This window comes from Jatropha curcas, chromosome 2, assembly GCF_041381405.1.
Source record: "Jatropha curcas cultivar XTBG-Jc1 chromosome 2, XTBG_Jcur_1.0, whole genome shotgun sequence".
Taxonomy (NCBI): domain Eukaryota; kingdom Viridiplantae; phylum Streptophyta; class Magnoliopsida; order Malpighiales; family Euphorbiaceae; genus Jatropha; species Jatropha curcas.
The window spans coordinates 6,541,875-6,560,774 of record NC_143152.1 but is presented as its reverse complement, the minus strand read 5'-3'; the positions used below and the strand labels follow the sequence as shown (position 1 = coordinate 6,560,774).

The 18,900-nt window shown below is 33.4% G+C and overlaps 2 protein-coding genes and 1 non-coding gene across 3 annotated transcripts; 2 read left to right on the top strand and 1 right to left on the bottom strand.

Moving 5' to 3' along the window:
- Window positions 1–5,507: 5,507 nt before the first annotated feature.
- On the top strand, window positions 5,508–7,210 carry LOC105634755 (NAC domain-containing protein 90). Its single transcript, XM_012217665.4, has 3 exons — window positions 5,508–5,716; window positions 6,098–6,393; window positions 6,715–7,210. The coding sequence occupies exons 1-3, from the start codon at window positions 5,551–5,553 to the stop codon at window positions 7,024–7,026; spliced, it is 774 nt and encodes a 257-aa protein (XP_012073055.1). The 5' UTR covers window positions 5,508–5,550; the 3' UTR covers window positions 7,027–7,210.
- A 6,543-nt stretch (window positions 7,211–13,753) lies between these two features.
- LOC149498144 (uncharacterized) lies at window positions 13,754–17,299 on the bottom strand. Its single transcript, XM_089718365.1, has 7 exons — window positions 16,657–17,299; window positions 15,957–16,116; window positions 15,713–15,779; window positions 15,024–15,184; window positions 14,509–14,891; window positions 14,185–14,370; window positions 13,754–13,923 (listed from the first exon to the last, which is right to left on the bottom strand). Exons 1-7 carry the CDS (start codon window positions 17,297–17,299, stop codon window positions 13,754–13,756), a joined length of 1,770 nt encoding a protein of 589 aa, XP_089574491.1.
- Window positions 17,300–18,251: 952 nt separating this feature from the next.
- On the top strand, window positions 18,252–18,358 carry LOC119370020 (small nucleolar RNA R71). Its single transcript, XR_005177576.2, has one exon. It is a non-coding gene; the product is annotated as a small nucleolar RNA R71 (small nucleolar RNA).
- The last annotated feature ends 542 nt before the right edge of the window (window positions 18,359–18,900 follow it).

Genomic DNA, 18,900 nt, shown 5'->3' with positions numbered 1-18,900 from the left:
AGTCAAAGAAGATTTCATTTCTTCTGAAACAAGAGCTCCTATAACTTAATCATAAGTGACGGGAGTCTCTTTGTAATTCATGACAGTTCCTATAGAATCCCATTTTTTAGGTAGAATTCTAAGGATTTTCTTAACAAGCTCATCTTCTAAAATTTCTTTACCGAGAGTTCTCAAAGGATTAACTATATTACTAAATCTAGAATTTAACTCTACAATAGTTTCTCCTTCCTTCATACTAAACATTTCATATTCTCTCCAAAGGATATTTATTCTAGATTCCTTTACTCTATCTGTACCTTCATAGGTAACTTAAAGTTTTTCCCATACTTCTGTAGTAGATTTACATCCAGACACTTTGTTGTATTCTGTTTCGTCTAAAGCACAATGAAGAATATTGATAGCTTTTGCATTTATAGCGATATCATTCTAATCAGCATCTATATATTCTTCTTCTGTTTTTCTAATACTCTCATCTTCTATAATTTTCATGGGAATACGAGGACCAGTAATAACATTCGTCCAGCAGTTTATATGGACTGATTTCATGAAATTTTCCATTCTAGTTTTCTAATAAGAGTAATTAGAACCATTGAACAAAGGAGGTCTAGAAATAGACTGACCTTCTAACGAAGTAAGAGGAAGTGAGGTTGCCATAGGATCTTATCTCTTAAGCGCTTAAGCTTCGGTAAGTCAAGAGCCAAAGCTCTGATACCAGATTATGGGTCCCGTATATGTATGGCACAACCCAAGAGGGGAGGTGAATTGGGTTTTCTAAAAATACAAATTTTAGAATTTAAACAAAATATAGAATTCTAAGTGCAGCGGAAAAATGGAGAACTTGTGAGAATAAATTATGGATTAGAACTTCCTCACAATATTCTATAAAAAGACTAGGCAAAGTGCAGCTATTAATTAGAACTGCTTCACAATGTCTTATTCAATATTAGAACTTCTTTATGACGGAAAACTATTGTATTTAGAACTTCCTCATAAAGTTTAAAAAATCATATAAGACTGTGTGAGAGACAGTTATTGAAATTTGAACTGCTTCACAAAGCTTTAACCAAGTTTAGAAAACTGATTAGAAACCCAAGTAGTGAAATATACTGTAAATAGAAGAACAGTTTAGAACCTGGTATATTCACTTATCAGAATTCTAGAGTTCTAATATTCAGAGAAGATAAGACTCATTTCAGTTTTAGAATATTATATCCATTAACAATTTTAGCATTTCTAAAATATAAACAGAAGTGTAAGTAAAGTAGTATCAAGCAAAACTTCAGAAAATAAAAAGATCAATACAGTGATTTATAGTGGTTCGGTACTAACTCGCCTACATCCACTCCCCAAGACTCATCTTGAGATCCTCAACTATGCTATCTCTTTTCAAGGGTAAGAGACAAACCAATAGTACAAGGCAACAGATCAACACCTAGATCTACCCTTTAACCCACTAGATTTTCCAAAGGTTCTAGTTAACCTCAACCCTTTCTGTTTTTGAGAGAGTATAAAAACTCAATTCAAGACATTAGAATCTCTCTCACGGATTGCTTGATAACCTCTTTCACACTAGCTTCTAACCTAAGATATTACACAATTGTTTATCAAATAAAGACCTGTCTACTAAAGATTATAGAATCTAAATAGACAGACAGAAATGCAAATATAACCACAGGAAAAATAGTTTTTCAAATTAGAAAATCGTTTAGAACACAGAACCGTTTTTCAAAAGTAGTTATAAAAATTCTTTTCTACTTAAAGCTAGAAAAGTAAAGTGTAAAGATGAAAAGAAAAATGGGGGTAGAGAGTAAGTTTTGAGAGATGAAGGATGTGATCAATAGGTGAATACTCTTAAAACGAAAACTCTTTCTTCCACCTCGTTCAAAGAGTGAAAACTCCTTTTTATAGAGAGATTTGTGACTCTCGTTTTTAGAAAGTGGATATTTCTTTTTGAAATCAGAATATTTGCTTTCCTTATTTAGAAGATACGAAAATCTTAGTTACCAAAAATTTGTTTTATCCTTTTGGTAAGAAAATAGGAGACGATCTTCCTTTCCTTAAACATAAAGATTTTCCGAAAGTAATTTATTTGAGAAATATTTTTCTAAAAGATTCTACTTACTAAAACGAAAAGAATAAGATCTTCCTTCGTTTTAGGTAAGAGAATAAATTAAAATTCTTTAGATCTTCAAAGAGGATTTCTGAAAAAGAAAGCATACGATTTATTACCAAAATCGTTAGAGACATAATCTCTTTAATTTTAGGTAATTGAATCATTTTGATTTCTTTTAAAGGAATTTTGAAAACAACTATGACGAAAAGATTTATTTTGAAGAATCTAATTTTGGAAAAATTTCGATGAGAGAAAAAATTAGTTTTTGTGCTTATAGATGAATTTTCTCTCTATCCTACAATGAATCTTAGAGATCTAACCACTAGGGTCTTCGGATGTCTTCACACACTATAAATTTTTGTAGGACTTGCCTTGTTCATTTTCTTTCCATAAGAATTCTGCATAAAATATTATTAGCACAAATAATATAATTTAAATTTATTTGTTTTGTTTTAATCATCAAAATTCCGAGATTAGAATTTGACCCTTGAGCCAACACACCCGTGCCACAAGACTCCACTCAAGCGCACCCTTGAGCACGGCCCATGCTGATCCTTCCACAAAGCCAAGATCTAGCACGCCCAGACCGTGCTTCACAGCACGCCCGTGCTAAAGAGCGAGAGTTGATTTGAGTCAAAAATTGCCAACCGATTCCCACCATTTCCATGAGCTCACCTTGGATACTTTCTTCATATGCAAATCAAGCTTTAATCTATGCACATGGGAAAGTCATGATTGAGAAAAATTTAAGGCTTAATTGAGAACTTTATTTCCTAACAAAGGTGGACTTTATTCCCTAAACTATGTGGATTTCCCTCCCAAGAAGTCTATATAAAGGGAAGAAGAGTTCATTGTATAGACCATCCCCATATCATCCCATTCCATCCCATCTCATACCATTCTATCTCATCTCATTCTCTTAGTCTTGTATATAGTTTCACTTCTTCAAGAGTTCAAGTCTTTCAAGAGTTGGGCAAAGATTCAAGGAAGTCATCCGGAGCCAATTATTAACTAATTCTTATTTCTAAACTCTTAATCTTGCTTATCTCTTTCATTATTCCTATTGATTATGGAATATTTATGAAGTATTATTGAGTTTTATTTAAGTACTATGTCTAACTAAACTCTCATACTAGGAATTTTGATGTAGCTTAATTTATTTTCCAATTTATAATATTAGATTTATTTTTATTTGTTAAAGTTATGATTTATTGATAAACTTAATGCTTCCAGGCACAGTTTCTCTCCTGGATTGATTTATTTCATTAATCACTATCGGAAGTAGGATTTTTGATATGAAAAAGTTAATAAATCACATGAGAATAATAACTTGATGCGGAAGTTATATAGTTTGACTCATGAGGGTTTCATAAATTAAAAACTTTAATTTATGAATTCATAAATAAACTACAAAACTTAATGATTTAATTCATGTTTGATTGTGCTATCGGAAGATATGTAGTTAAAAGGAATTAAACTAACTAACAATACTTCGGAAGAGCTTGTTAGTGATTTTAGAGTTGTTTTTCCTACTTGAATAATTAAAATTGATTAATAAACTAATAAAATAAATTGGATAGAAATAAGTGAATTCAAAATTCCTAGTAGTTTTTAATCCTTGCTTTCTTTAATCAAATTTTGCTTGCTTGACTTCTTCTTATTTTTACTTGTTGAATTTAAATTCTTGAAACAATTTCTTCCTTTATCATTTAAATAATAATAGGTTAATATAATTTTGGTACTTGGTATACAATTCCCGTGGGAACAATATTGTACTCATCATATATTACTTGTGGCGATTTCGTACACTTGCAAAACCAACTGTCATTTCTTAATCTAGTTCTTATCGGTCGTTGCATTATCGGTCTAGTGTGCTTTTTCTCTGCTACCTCTAATTTTTAATCATAGAATTATCTACTATACATCTTTTGGAGAAAAAAAAAGAATTAAAAGAGATATTATGATAAGAATGGCAATGAAGACATCGAGTTCTTTTGCATGGTCTGGTTGATCTTCTTATTTATGTAATGAGTGAAAGGTCTCGAGTTCGAGTTCTCCTAAAAATAAAATTGAAAGGAAACATCAAGAGAGAGAGGTTTAATCAATTTAAGTTTACATAAACTTAAATTAATTATATAGGATTAGACTTGTTTAGATTCGGTTCATTAGTTTACCTATGAATTAAACCAATTAAAATAAGCATTTATTTTAAAATTTATTTTCACCTTATCATTTTTTCCAAATGAATGGTTAGAAATACCCTCATTTTAACAATAAATTATTTTTATTATTTTGCTCCAACATTAAGGCATTGTACGTAAATGAAATTGTTTATAAATTGCTTGGGACTTTGTTTATAACTAATCAAATTCAAATTTGTTTATTGAGTTTATTTAATAAACAAGTTGAACTCAAGTTACGAAATATGTTCACAAACTAGCTCAAAACTAGTAAATAAGCCTTTCATAAACTCAAGTTCGAGCCTGAACATATAAACAAACCATAATTTTTTTTTTCTTTGCTATAAATTATAAATGAGTCAAATTTGAATTTGACTTTTTGAAAATTGAAACTCAATATATAGCTAATGACTCGAGGTTTTATATCTCTAAACTATACATGCAAACAGATTTTTATACAATGATAATAATAAAATAAAAATGGAAATTAGAAAAAACAAATTGAAGATTTGAAGTCATGAGGTTTTTCAAAAGAATCGAGAAGAATTGGTAAGACCGAAGTCGGTCCGAATTATATGAGTGAGCTTAGACCCGAGCTTAGCTTGAATTATTTGAAACCAAGTGGAGGAAAACTAGATAATTTCTGTGGTGAATTTTGATTTTGACTAAAGTATGGAATGGATCTTGTATTTCTAAAAATATATAAGGCATATTAGAATGAGTTTGACGAGAAGAAATTAAAATTAATGTAAGAACAAATTTATCCATTACTAAATGTTGAAATTATATTGAAATAAGTAAATTCATTTACAATAATAGCATTTATTTCTAAAATTTTAGAATTTTTAAAATTTGGTTCTTATATAACGTTTATATAACGTTCAGCTTACAGTATGTTTATCATATTTCTTATCTCAAGAAATATCTACTGCTAACTCTCTGCCTTGTGAGTAGATAGATATTATTATAGCTTGTGTATTAAATAAATAAATTTTTTTTAAACAAGGGATTCCATAAGTACAATATCATGACAAATAGAAGAAACATTTTTTCTAAGACAGCGTGTGGAAGTTGCCAAGTAACACATCATTGTTTCTTTCTTCTGGTTTCAATCGTTTCTTTGTGTCTTCCAGTGATCTTTCTCTTTCTCTTTTCCTATAAATATAAAGAAACAACTAAGTTATTTCTCCCATTTAATTAGAAGTGTAAGCATATAATAAGAAGATAGTAAAGCTAGAAATAACTATTAGGTTATGTATGGAGAATTTTGCACCTGGGATTCGTTTTTACCCTACAGAAGAAGAGCTTCTCTCTTTTTATTTGCATCATAGGCTAGAAGCCAAGCAAGAAGACTTGATTCGGGTTATGGATCGTGTTATACCCGTTCTTTATATATACGAATTCAGTCCATGGCAACTTCCACGTATTTTATTCTTGTTATCTTCTTTTTCGATGCATGCTTTAATTAAGCTCAATTAATTAGGTTAAACTTCCAAGTTTTATTATTTCTATTTTCTTTTAATTTTGATTTATTATCAGAAGAGAGATTCTTTGTTATTAATCAATAATACAATCTAAATATTTCTACCATAGATAAATCTATTTGATTTCAATGTCATGCATTGAGTGAAAAAACTGATTAACATTTAGATTATAGCAATCTTTTATGAGTTTTTTACAGTATTATATAAATACAAGAATAAGTATATTATAATTTTCTTATAAATATATACCTAATGCTATAATTAACTAAATATAGCTTTTGTTATGCGTTTTGATCATATTACAATTTGTTTTGGTGCAGAATTCTCAGGAGTCTACTCACGTAGAGATCCAGAACAATGGTTTTTCTTTATCCCAAGACAAGAAAGCGAGGCACGTGGAGGAAGGCCAAACAGACTCACAACTGATGGATATTGGAAAGCTACTGGTTGTCCTGGTTATGTTTACTCTTCCAACAATCGATGCGTTGGTGTTAAAAGAACTATGGTTTTCTACAAGGGAAGGGCTCCAAGAGGTAGAAAAACCGAGTGGAAAATGAATGAATATAAAGCAATTGATAGAGAAGCTTCATCTTCATCAACTGGTGCATCTCTAAGTGTATGTTTAATTATTAACCTTGTTATTATGAAACCTTTTTTTTATTAGTTAGCCTTCAAGTTAGGATCGAATCCATTATCAGGAGCGAATCCATTATTTCATTAGTTAGCTTTTTTTGTTGGAAGTGCATAAAAGGTTCATAAACTATAAATATGACTTGAGTTCGGTTCATTAAATGTGTACTAAAGTTAGAGCTCAGCTCGAGCTCCACTCGGATTTGAAAAACTAATCTCGAGCTTGGTTGGGTGTAACGTTAAGGATTAAGAAATTAGTTTATTTAAAAAGGCTAAAAATCAATGGTTGAATAATTTGTTTTTGCAGCTAAGACATGAATTCAGTTTGTGTCGAGTGTACAAGAAAGCAAAATGCCTACGGTCGTTCGATAGAAGGCCGGTTGGAATGGAAACAAGGCAATTAATGGTTCATGGTGATGAAGTGGCAAGACCAAGTACTCATCCAAAAAGAAAAAGAAGCTCGGCTGAGAGTTCATCTTTAGGTGGCCATGGCTATCCCTCTCAAGAAACTGGGCAACAAAGTAATAATAACATACCAATGGCGGTCATACATAATGAACCTCTTTGGGATTGGGACCAATTGAAAGATTGGCGTGATTACGGCGGACTGGGTTTGTGAATGTAGCCAAATAATAATTGTTATGATGATAATGTAGCCAAGTGGTAAAGCTTGCTTCTTATCTTTCGTTTTTGTTTTTTGGTTTGTGGAATATAAAGATTTTAATTGGAATTTTTTTTTTCTTGAAAGTTTTTGTAATTTCAATACACACACACACACACACACACACACACACACACACACACACACACAAAGGGGAACTAAGCTTCAAGACGAACTAGAGACCAACTTCATCATATTCATACCCTAGCCACCCAATTACATATGCCTCGGGCCAACCTGCTGGAAGTTGAGATTTCGGGTTGGTCAAAAGGCAAAGGAGATCTATGATTGGCGTTCTTCTTTTCGTTAATGGTCTTTTGACAGATTGGTAAAGAACTCTAAGTCCCTCCAATCTAGGATAAAGGCCCTTCAAGATGAGATTTTCTCCTTATAAACCTAGGCGGACGCTTTGGACACGAAAATAACGAAATAAGGAGGAATTGTTTAGCTGGAGAGGAAGAATTGACAAGTTTATAGTCGAAAGGGATAAGGACCATATCTTGCTAGAAGAGAAAGCAATGGCCAGTCCAACTTTGCAGTTTTGTTTTTCTTCCATTTTTTCTTAGTTGTACACTGGGACTTGCCTCTTTCTGTAATTAACAATTGTTAATGACAAAATACTGCTTCTTTTACATGCTTGTTCATTTATTATTGAACCAGTATCTCCTTAACCATTGCGAAAATGTAGATTGATTTTCTTTTAGATTGTTTCTTTCACATGTGCCAGTCATCACAATTCTTTAATTTAAACCACATTTTTTCATATATACGGGTTATGGCTCAGTTGGTACTGTAGGCTGTATATGTGAGAAAAGCTCCCGATTTGGAGCTCTCAAGTTCGATCCCTACTAAATACACTTGCAGGAATGGGTAAAGAGCTTTAACTGAGACTAAGCTCCGAGCTGGAATATAAATAGAGCATTATGTTGCCTGCCCCCACCCCTCAAATGTGGTTTGGGATCGGTTTATTTTATTAATAATTCAGCTTCTTCGACCGTTCACATCTAGGCATAGGATAGGACTACCATGGAAATGATTTTGCCTAAATGAGTTGTAATTACCATTCAGACGCATGGCCGTTGGTTTTTAAAAGAAACTATTGTCATGGCTTATATGACCATTCATATTAGTTTTAATTGGTCAGTCTATGATAGTTCTTTTCTCCTTATAGTAAGCAAGAACCGTCTATAAGATCAACTGTCTATGAATAGTCGGATTTCTGAAGAGTCAATTCTTCATAAGCCTTAAGCTGCGACCGTTGTATTTCCAAGTAATTAGTGTTTGATTTCATTTGGTCATTCACTTGGTCCTGAGGTTTGATATGCTTTTTAGCAAGTATACCAAATCGCAAACAAGTAATAAATGGTGAGTATAGCATCGTCCAAAGAAAATTGTATACCAAGTATCAAAATTGTGTTAACCTATTATTATTTAAACAACAAAAAGAAGAATAGATTTAAAAATAAGATAAAATAATGAATAAGAAATCAAACAAGAATATTTGATGAAAAGAAATCAAGGATTAAAACCTATGAAAACCCCCATAAGTCAAACCATATAGCTTCCACATCAAGTTATTATTCCTATGTAATTTATTACCTTTTTCATGTCAAAAGTCATTCTTCCGATAGTGATTAATGAAATAAATCAATCCATGGGAGAAACTCTGTCTGGAAGCATTAAGTTCAATATAAATTATACTTTAAACAAAGAAAAGCAAATCTAATATTATAAATTGAAATAGAAATTAAGTACACCAAATCCCTAGTTTGAGAGTTTAGTTCGACATAGTAATTAAATAAAACTCTATTAAACTTACAAGTAATTCCTATATTAATATGAATTCTGAAAAGTAAAAACAAGATTAAGAGTTTAAAGATAAAAACTAGTCAACAAATAGCATGAACGACTTCCTTGATTTTGTCCACAAACTTGAGCACTTGAAATAAAGAAAGAGAAAACTATGTAGAAAACAATAGAACAAGAGATGGAATATACAATGAATGGATCTCCCAAATTACGGCTAGTCTCTCTCTTTCTATAGACTTTCTGGAATATCTTCGTGTTCGTTTAGGAAGGTGAATATTTATTGAATAAGAAATCTTTTGGAGATAAGAAACTATTTAGGCTTTGTATTTCTTCCCAATTAGGGCTCTCCTAGCATCTAAATAAGATTTAAGCTTGATTAGGTACGTCCTATAAGATTTTCATGCAGGCAGCATGGCTAAATCTGAAATTTTCAGCCCAAGTTGAATTCTGCAAATTAGCACGGAGGTGCTAATTAGCATGCCCTGGGCGTGCTCAAATCTGACCCTCATTTGATTTTGCCTTGGAAGGAACACGGAGGTGCTGGTAGCACGCCTTGGGTGTATTTCTTGCTGGAAATCTTGGGCAAATGATTACTTATAATCCTTTTTTTGCATTTTTGGCTGGTTTCCTTTAAAAATCCAACAAAATTCCTCAAGATCAAGTGAAATATGATTCAAGGAAACTTTATCGAAAAAATATAAATAAAACTAAATAAAAACTAATTGAAGTAATTAAAAATACTAAAAATCCTAATAAAAACTATATTAAAAATAACTACAAAAATAACATTATAAAGGTTGACCATGATCTCGACTATAAACCACTTGCATAACGATCAATGGTAGTTATTTTTAGGTCAATCATGACCAAGTTGTCATAGTTGTCCATTCTACTACGGCAGTGCCTAAGCAAGTATCATATAGGTCCACCATAGCATCTTGTATTCCGCTCAGGCCACCCATGTTTCTTCCATAACTAGCTGAAATGCTCTTTTAAATATCACAGCACAAATCATCCAATAGGCCGATTTGTCTTTCTAAAGGTTGAGTCTTCGGTCAAATGCATGAAATTGATTGATCTTGAGTATAACAATTATCGATCAATTTCATAAGCTTTCCAATATCTTAACAAAACCCTAACAAGTCCCACAGAGCATGCCAAAAAAGCTATTTGGTCCAAAATGATTGTGTTTGTTGGGCCTACTTCTATTAAGTGTGACATTCCGACCCAGCAAAGCAATCCTAAAAGGGCGGGTAGAGCAAAGCTCTTGGCTAGCTTCTAGGATGGCAGGCTAGCTAGGGTAGTGGCATGCGGGAAACAGGAATGAATCAAATCATTTATCGAAAAGGGAAAAACTAATTATTAGAGGCGCCTTTTGGTGGAATGGCTGGAGAGTTGGAAGAAATCCAGGGTTAAGTGTGTTCGCTTAACAGAAATCCTAGGATGGGTGACCTCCTTGAAAGTTTTCCATTTCATCTGTGGGACAAAACAGTGCGGATCTTGCTAATCTTGTATGGGGATTTGGCTTGATCTAAAGCAGACAATTCCTCTGGTGATTAGAGTCGGGCGTGATAGTTGGTATCAGAGCCGGACCCCTCCAATAGATGTAGGGTTCGAGGACGAATCACACGGAAGCTGGTGGGTCTGTGACATCCCGACCCGGCAAAGCGATCCTAAGAGGGCGGGTAGAGCGAAGCTCCCGGCTAGCTTCTAGGATGGCAGGCTAGCTAGGGTAGTGGAATGCAGGACATAGGAATGAATCGGAATCATATATCGAAAAGGGGGAAACAAATCATTAGAGGCGCCTTTTGGTGGAATGGCTGGAGAGTTGGAAGAACTCTAGGGTTAATGACAGTAGTTTTTCGCAAGTGTACGAAATCGCTACAAGTAATATATGATGAGTAAGATATCGTTCTCACGAGGATTGAGTACCAAGTACCAAAATTATGTTATCCTATTATTATTGAAACGATAAATGAGGAAATTGTTTATAGAAATTAAATTCAACAAGTAAAAATAAGAAGTTAAGCAAGCAATTATTGATTAAAGAAATCAAGGAATTGAAACTACTAGGGGTTTTGATTTCACTTAATTCTATCCAATTTATTTCATTAATTCATTAATCAATTTAATTATTCAAGTAGACGAAACAACTCTGAATTCACTAACAAGCTCTTCCGATGTATTGCTAGCTATTTTAATTTCATTTAATTACCTATCTTCCAATAGCGCAATTAACTATGAATTAAATCATTAAGTTATGTAGTTGTTTATGAATTTACAATTTAAGGTTGATAAATTATAAAAACCCCCCATGAGTCAAACCATATAGCTTCCACATCAAGTTATTATTCTCATGTGTTTTATTAACCTTTTCATATCAAAGATCCTTCTTCCGATAGTGATAATTGAAATAAATCAATCTAGGGGAAAATTCTGCCTAGAAGCATTAAGTTCATGAATAAATCATAACTTGAATAGGGAAAAATAAATCTAATTGCATAAATTGGAAAAAATATTAAGCTACATCAAACCCTTAGTATAAGAGTTTAATTACACATAGTACTTAAATAAAACTCAACAATACTTGATAAATATTCCATAATCAATAAGGATAATGAAAGAAATAAACAAGATTAAGAGTTTAGAAATAAGAACTTGTTAACAATTGACTCCAAATGGCTTCCTTGAATCTTGGCACAACTCTTGAATACTTGAAATTTTGAAGAGAGAAAATTATGTACAAGAATAATAGAATGAGAGATGATCCCCTTACAATGAATTCCTCCTCTCTTTATATAGACTTCATGAGAGAGAAATCCCACATTCTTTAGAGAATAATTCTCCTTATTTTAAGGGAATAAATTCTCCTTGTTTTAAGGGAATAAATTCTCCTTGTTTTAAGGGAATAAAATTCTCCTTGTTTTAAGGGAATAAAATTTCCATTAGACTTTAAATTTCTCTCAATCACGGTCCGGGCGTGCTAGAGTCTGTGTCTTCACTTGATTTTCCTTAAATCCAGCACGGGTGTGCTAACTAGCACCGGCAAGGCATGAGTGTGTTGCTTTATTTTACTCTTCTCTGTGCCAAAACCCTACAAATTTTCTTAAGATTAAGTGCATCATGATTCAAGGGAGCTTTGAACAAAAACATAAATAAAAATTAATTAAAGTAATTAAAAATACTACAAATCCTAATAAAAACCATATTAAAAATATTATAAAAATAACACCTATCAAAATTCCCCAAACTTAAACCATTGCTTGTCCTCAAGCAACAAAACTAAAATATTAGCTTATTATGGTATGGAATAATCATTCACAATTTCAATAAGTATCCAAAGTCATTAACATAAGAATAAATCATGTGTTTCCTATGCTAATCATTTTCTAGCCAAAATTTAATTTTCAATAAAACACATTCCCTTAATTAAACATAAGTTAACAAGATTTTTATCATCAACAATTATTCAACTTATGATAATTAGAATATGAATTTACAAAAATCATTTAACCTTTAAATAAGATGTTTGAATACAAGTTCAACATTCCCATAGACAAAAATAGTAATTTCTTCTCCACAATTTAAATGCATACAATTTAAAAGATCAAAAGGTCTTTATTTAGGTTGTAATGGGGTTTTAGGGATATAATCTTAGCTAAGTAAAGAAAAGGATAATATGGTATATAAAAGTACAAATAATGTTTAATATCAGGATTTTCATTTATATTAAAAACGAATTTTTATTTGTAAAGGGGAACTAACTTTGAAGTCTCTTACTAGCTTGAAATTAGAGTTATTTTTGGCAAGGTCTCTTCATAGCACTTTTGATATTTTCTCCCTTGCTAAAGTTCCCCAAACTTGAATTCTTGATTAATTGCTTCTCTTATGGGGTTTTTCTTTCTTTTTTTTTTTTTTTTTTTTTTTGCATATATATATATGTATATTTTTCATTTGCTAGTACTAATGATATTGTCTCCCTTTGTTGCTATGTTTTAATAAAAATTAAATCCTTCAATTTCACATTATTGCACTTAAGGTAGAAAATAAATTTGGTTTAATAGCTAGGTTCAAATAAGGGTGAACAATAACTTTTGATATAGGCTTCAAATTAGTTGCAAGAGTCATATTTTATCTTAGGTGGTCTAGGCTAAATACGAAGTTTTAACAAAGAATGCCTTAATCATCTCTTTCTAAATGTAAGCATTTAAAATTTTTTTTTGTCTCGAAGAAAATTCTAATTTGTTCTAGGAATGCTAAGGTTAAATAATTTTTTATGAAAAACACATCTATTTATCATAAAATTCTCAAAAAGTTGATGTTTATAATCTTGGAAACAAATGATTAAACCAAAGAAGCATGTTAAATTAAAAATTAAAATTCAAGCTGAAAAATAATTAACTTCGAAGAACAACTGATTTAATCAAAAGTTAATGAATTGAAGAGAATTTTTAAACTTGCTCACAATTATTCCAACCTTATTTTATTAGTGAAACAAAATAAAATTAAAATAACAAAAGAAATTTAAAGTTTTATCTAAAACTTCTTCCCCCAACTTAGTTTAGCATATTGTCCTCAATGAGCTTTATTCAATTCCCCAAACTTATCATATTATCAATAATGTAACAAAAGAGTAAGAAAGTATAGTGAATATTACCATCATTGTATTGAAAAATACAATAGAGCCGGGTGTTGGAGTTTAGCAAAGCTATAAAGTCAGAAAAACATTAAAAAAAAAAAACAGCAATATATAATATCCAAGGTAAAAACTGAAAAGCAACAATTAAATCAAAATCAAAAGAAAATAAAATAGGTTGTCTCCCACAAGCGCTTTTATTTAACGTCATTAAGCTCGACGTACTGAACCTGATTCAAGCTAATCAAGACTTATAGCAGTTTTAACGGGATCAAAGTTTCCACTTTGGTAAACCTTTAAACGTTGAGCATTAACCTTGAAACTTCGGTCACCATCCATTATCTCAACTGCTCCATGCGGGAAAATTTCTTTAATCGTGAATGGGCCAGACCATCTTGAGCGCAGTTTTCCTGGAAAAAGACGGAGTCTAGAGTTGTAGAGTAATACCTGTTGGCCTACTCTTAGATTCCGTAGGATAATATGCTTATCATGCCATTGTTTGGTGCGATCTTTATAGATTTTGGTATTTTCATAAGCATGGAGCCTCATTTCATCCATCATGTTTAATTGAAGCAGCCTCTTTTGACCAACTTCCTTAGTATCAAAGTTAAGAAATTGGATTGCCCAATATGCCTTATGCTCCAGCTCGACAGGGAGGTGACAAGCCTTACCGTATACCATTCGATATGCAGACATGCCAATTGGTGTTTTGAATGCAGTTCTATAGGCCCAAAGAGCATCATCGAGTTTCTTGGACCAGTCCTTCCTTGATTGCCCAACCGTGGTCTCCAATATCTTCTTGATTTCCCTATTAGTGACTTCCACTTGCCCACTCGTTTGAGGGTGATATGGGGTACCTACACGATGAGTAACACCATATCTAGAAAGAAGGGAATCTAAGTGCTTGTTACAGAAGTGCTTACCTCCATCTGTGATTATTGCTCTTGGAGTACCATGTCGTGTGAAAATATATTTCTTGATGAAGCTCATCACACTTTTGGCATCATTATTGGGAAGGGCAACAGCTTCCATCCATTTTGAAACATAGTCCACCGCTACTAGAATGTATTGGTTGGAATATGATGATGGAAAAGGCCCCATGAAATCCAAGCCCCAAACATCAAATATCTCCACTTCAAGGATGTTGTTTAGTGGCATTTCATGTCGCTTTGAAATATTTCCTAACCTTTGACAACGGTCACAAAGACGAACAAAATTAAAGGCATCCTTAAACAAGTTAGGCCAATATAAACCGCTTTCTAAAATCTGCGCCGCCGTCTTGCTTGCTCCAAAATGTCCTCCACATTCCATTGAATGGCAAAATCGAAGGACACTTTCTATCTCTTCTTCCGGTATGCATCGTCGAAAGAGCTGGTCACTACAATACTTGAACAAAAATGGCTCCTCCCAATAATAGTATTTAAGATCATGAAAAAATTTTTTCTTTTGTTGATAAGAAAGATTGGGAGGAGTGATTTTGCAAGCAAGATAGTTGACTATATCAGCATACCAGGGAGCTTGTTCCTTAGCTAGAAGAAAAAGATGTTCATGGGGGAAATCTTCATTGATATTCAAATTTGCTTTTTCTTCGTCCCCTAACTCAAGCCTAGATAAATGATCTGCTACAAGATTCTCGGTTCCTTTTTTATCGCGGATTTCTAAATCAAATTCCTGCAAAAGAAGAACCCAACGAATTAATCTCGGCTTTGCATCTTTCTTTTCTAATAGATATTTAATAGCAGAGTGATCAGTGTACACTATTGTTTTAGCTCCAATTAGATAAGCTCTAAATTTATCAAAGGCAAAAACAATGGCCAGGAGTTCTTTTTCAGAAGTGGCATAGTTTAATTGTGCATCATTTAATGTGCGACTAGCATAATAAATGACATGCAATTTCTTTTCTCTTCTCTGCCTAAGAACAGCTCCTATAGCATGATCACTAGCATCACACATAAGCTCGAAGGGGTGACTCCAATCTGGTGTAGCAATGATGGGTGCTGAAGTTAGTTCTTTCTTCAATCTGTTAAAGGCATTTAAACACTCTTCGTCAAAATTGAAAGGAACATCTTTAACTAACAAATTACAAAGAGGTTTTGTGATTTTTGAGAAATCTTTGATAAATCTCCTGTAAAATCCGGCATGGCCAAGAAAGCTTCTTACTCCCTTTACTGAATTTGGAGGCGGTAGCTTTTCAATTACCTCCACCTTGGCCTTATCCACTTCAATCCCCTTCTGTGAGATTTTATGGCCCAAAATAGTTCCTTCACTAACCATAAAATGACATTTTTCCCAGTTCAAAACAAGGTTAGTGTCCTCGCATCGCTGCATTACTAATGAGAGGTTATAAAGACAAGAATCAAAAGAAGAACCAAACACAGAAAAATCATCCATAAATATTTCAATGAATTTCTCAACCATGTCAGAAAAGATAGACATCATGCACCTCTGAAAAGTTGCAGGGGCATTGCACAACCCAAAAGGCATTCTCCTGTAGGCGAAAGTACCATAAGGGCAGGTGAAAGTGGTCTTCTCTTGATCTTCGGGGGCAATAGGTATTTGGAAATACCCTGAATAACCATCTAGAAAGCAATAGTATGGATAACCTGCAAGTCTTTCAAGCATTTGATCAATAAAAGGTAGGGGAAAATGATCCTTGCGTGTTGCTTTGTTCAATTTCCTATAATCAATGCACACACGCCAACCTGTGATAGTTCTAGTTGGAATTAACTAGCTATTTTTGTTAGAAATAACTGTCATACCTCCTTTCTTTGGGACTACTTGGACAGGACTTACCCAACTGCTATCAGAAATTGGATAGATAATGCCAGCATCCAAGAGTTTTATAATCTCTGCTTTGACCACCTCCTTCATATTCGGGTTCAATCTTCTTTGATGCTCAATTGAAGGTTTGTAATCTTCCTCCATCAAGATCTTGTGCATGCATACACTTGGACTTATCCCCTACAAATCTGAAATTGACCATCCTAAAGCTTTTCTATGTTTTCGTAGAACCTGCAACAACCTTTCCTCTTGATCAAATGTTAAGTGAGAAGAAATAATAACAGGAAAAGAATTATTCTCACCTAAGAATGCATGTTTTAAATGAGATGGAAGATGTTTCAGTTCTTGCTTTGGTGGTTCACTTTCCTTCTCATCTATGATTCTTGGATTAATGTTATTATTATCTTCAATATGCAGAGTGTCCTTTACACATTCATGAATAACATCAATCCTAAAACAATCATCATAATCCATAGGAAGTTTACAAGATCTTAAAACGTTAAATACAACGTCCTCTTGACCCACTCTCAAGGTTAATTTTCCTTCATGTACATCAATCAATGCTCTTGCAGTTGCAAGAAATGGTCTTCCAAGGATTAAGGATCCTTCTCTACCTTCATCAATGTCAAGGATAACAAAATCAACAGGAAAGATAAACTTACCTACCTTGACAAACACATCTTCTACAATCCCTTTCGGATATTTGATTGATCGATCTGCCAACTGTAGAGACATCCTAGTTGGTTTTAGCTCTTCCATCCCTAGCATCTTAAAGACTTCATAAGACATAAGATTAATGCTGGCTCCTAAATCTGCTAAAGCTTTTTCAAAATTAAGATTTCCAACATTACAAGGGATAGAAAAACTTCCTGGATCCTTTAATTTAGGAGGCAATTTATTCTGAATGATTGCACTACACTCCTCTGTCAACTTCACCATTCCTTGATCATCGATCTTTCTTTTCTTGCTCAGGATTTCTTTTAAGAATTTTGCATAGCTGGGCATTTGAGCAAGAGCTTCAGCAAAAGGAATGTTAATTTGAAGCTTTTTGAAAACGTCAAGAAATTTGAGGAAGCTCTTGTCGTCTTGCGTTTTCTTCAACCTTTGTGGAAAAGGGACAGGTGGAACATAAGGTTTCACTTCTTCCTTCTCTTCTAGGTTAATGATGGGAACCTTTCTCTGCTTTTCCTTCTCTCTCTCAATCCTGGGCGTATCCTCCAACTGTTTGCCACTCCTTAAGGTGATAGCTTGTACCTGTTCTTTAAGATTTTTCTCAGTATTACTAGGTAACGTACCTTGGGGTCGGGATGCCATCATGTTTGCAAATTGTCCCATCTGAATCTCCAAGTTCCTTATCGCAGCTTGTTGGATTTTATTGTTTTCTCGAGTTTCGTTCATGAAATCCATGTGTGATTTAGAGAGGGTAGTGAGGAGATCGTCATGAGACTTTCTCTCTGGAGATATGAAACCTGGTGGTGCATTCAAGGTATTATTAGGATTACCATATGAAAGATTAGGATGATTTCTTAACCTGTTATCATAAGAATTTGAGTACGGGTAATTCCTTCTCCCTTGATTCATCACGTAATTCACTTGCTCTAAGGTTTGAGGATTTGCAGAATTTAGCATGCATTCTCCAATTCCATGTTGTTCGTTGCATCTGTCACAAGCTTGCATAATGGAATTCACAGATTTAGTGGTTAATAAATCTAACTTTCTTACCATGTTGTCCACCTTAGCATTGAGTGCAGTGATAGCATCGATCTCATATATTCCTGCAGTTTTCCTTCTCTCGGAATTGCTTTGATAATGGCTGTTGCTTGCCATTTCTTCTATTAAATCATATGCTTCATCGATCTCTTTTCTTTCAAAAGATCCTCCTGCAGTTGCATCCAAAGTAATCTTAATATTAGGTGACAATGAATTATAAAAAGTTTGAACTTGTAACCACTTAGGCAAACTATGGTGAGGGCATTTTCTTAATAAATCTTTAAATCTTTTCCAAGCTTCATACAAGCTTTCTTGATCATGATGAACAAAGGTCATAATCTCATTTCGCAATTTTGTAGTTTTAGAAGATGGAAAGAATTTTGCTAAAAATTTTTGAGCTAATTCTTCCCAAGTTGTAAAACTTCCAGCAGGACATGATTGCAACCAAGATCGTGCCTTGTCTCTAAGAGTGAAAGGAAAGAGCCTCAATTTAATGGCATCTTCAGAAACACCATTTTGTTTGAATGTATCACAAATCTCTAGAAAATTTGTGATGTGAGCGTTAGGGTCTTCACTAGGTAGACCTCCGTATTGAATCGAAGTGGAAAGCATCTGAATAATTGCTGGTTTAATTTCAAAATTATTAGCTTCCACTCTTGGTCTAGTGATACTTGAAGTAGCTCCATTAAGAGAAGGTGTGGTATAATCTCGCAAGGTGCGAACATTAGGTTGATGTCTGATTTGAGGACTTACAGCAAGGGGTCTGTTTTGAGGTTGAGGATTGATTTCGTCGTCCATGTTTGCTTGTTGTTCTGACCTGTTTTCTCGTGCTCTTCTAGCGGCGTTGTTTCTACGGCAAGTTTTCTCAACTTCTGGATCAAAAATCAGGGGTTCAG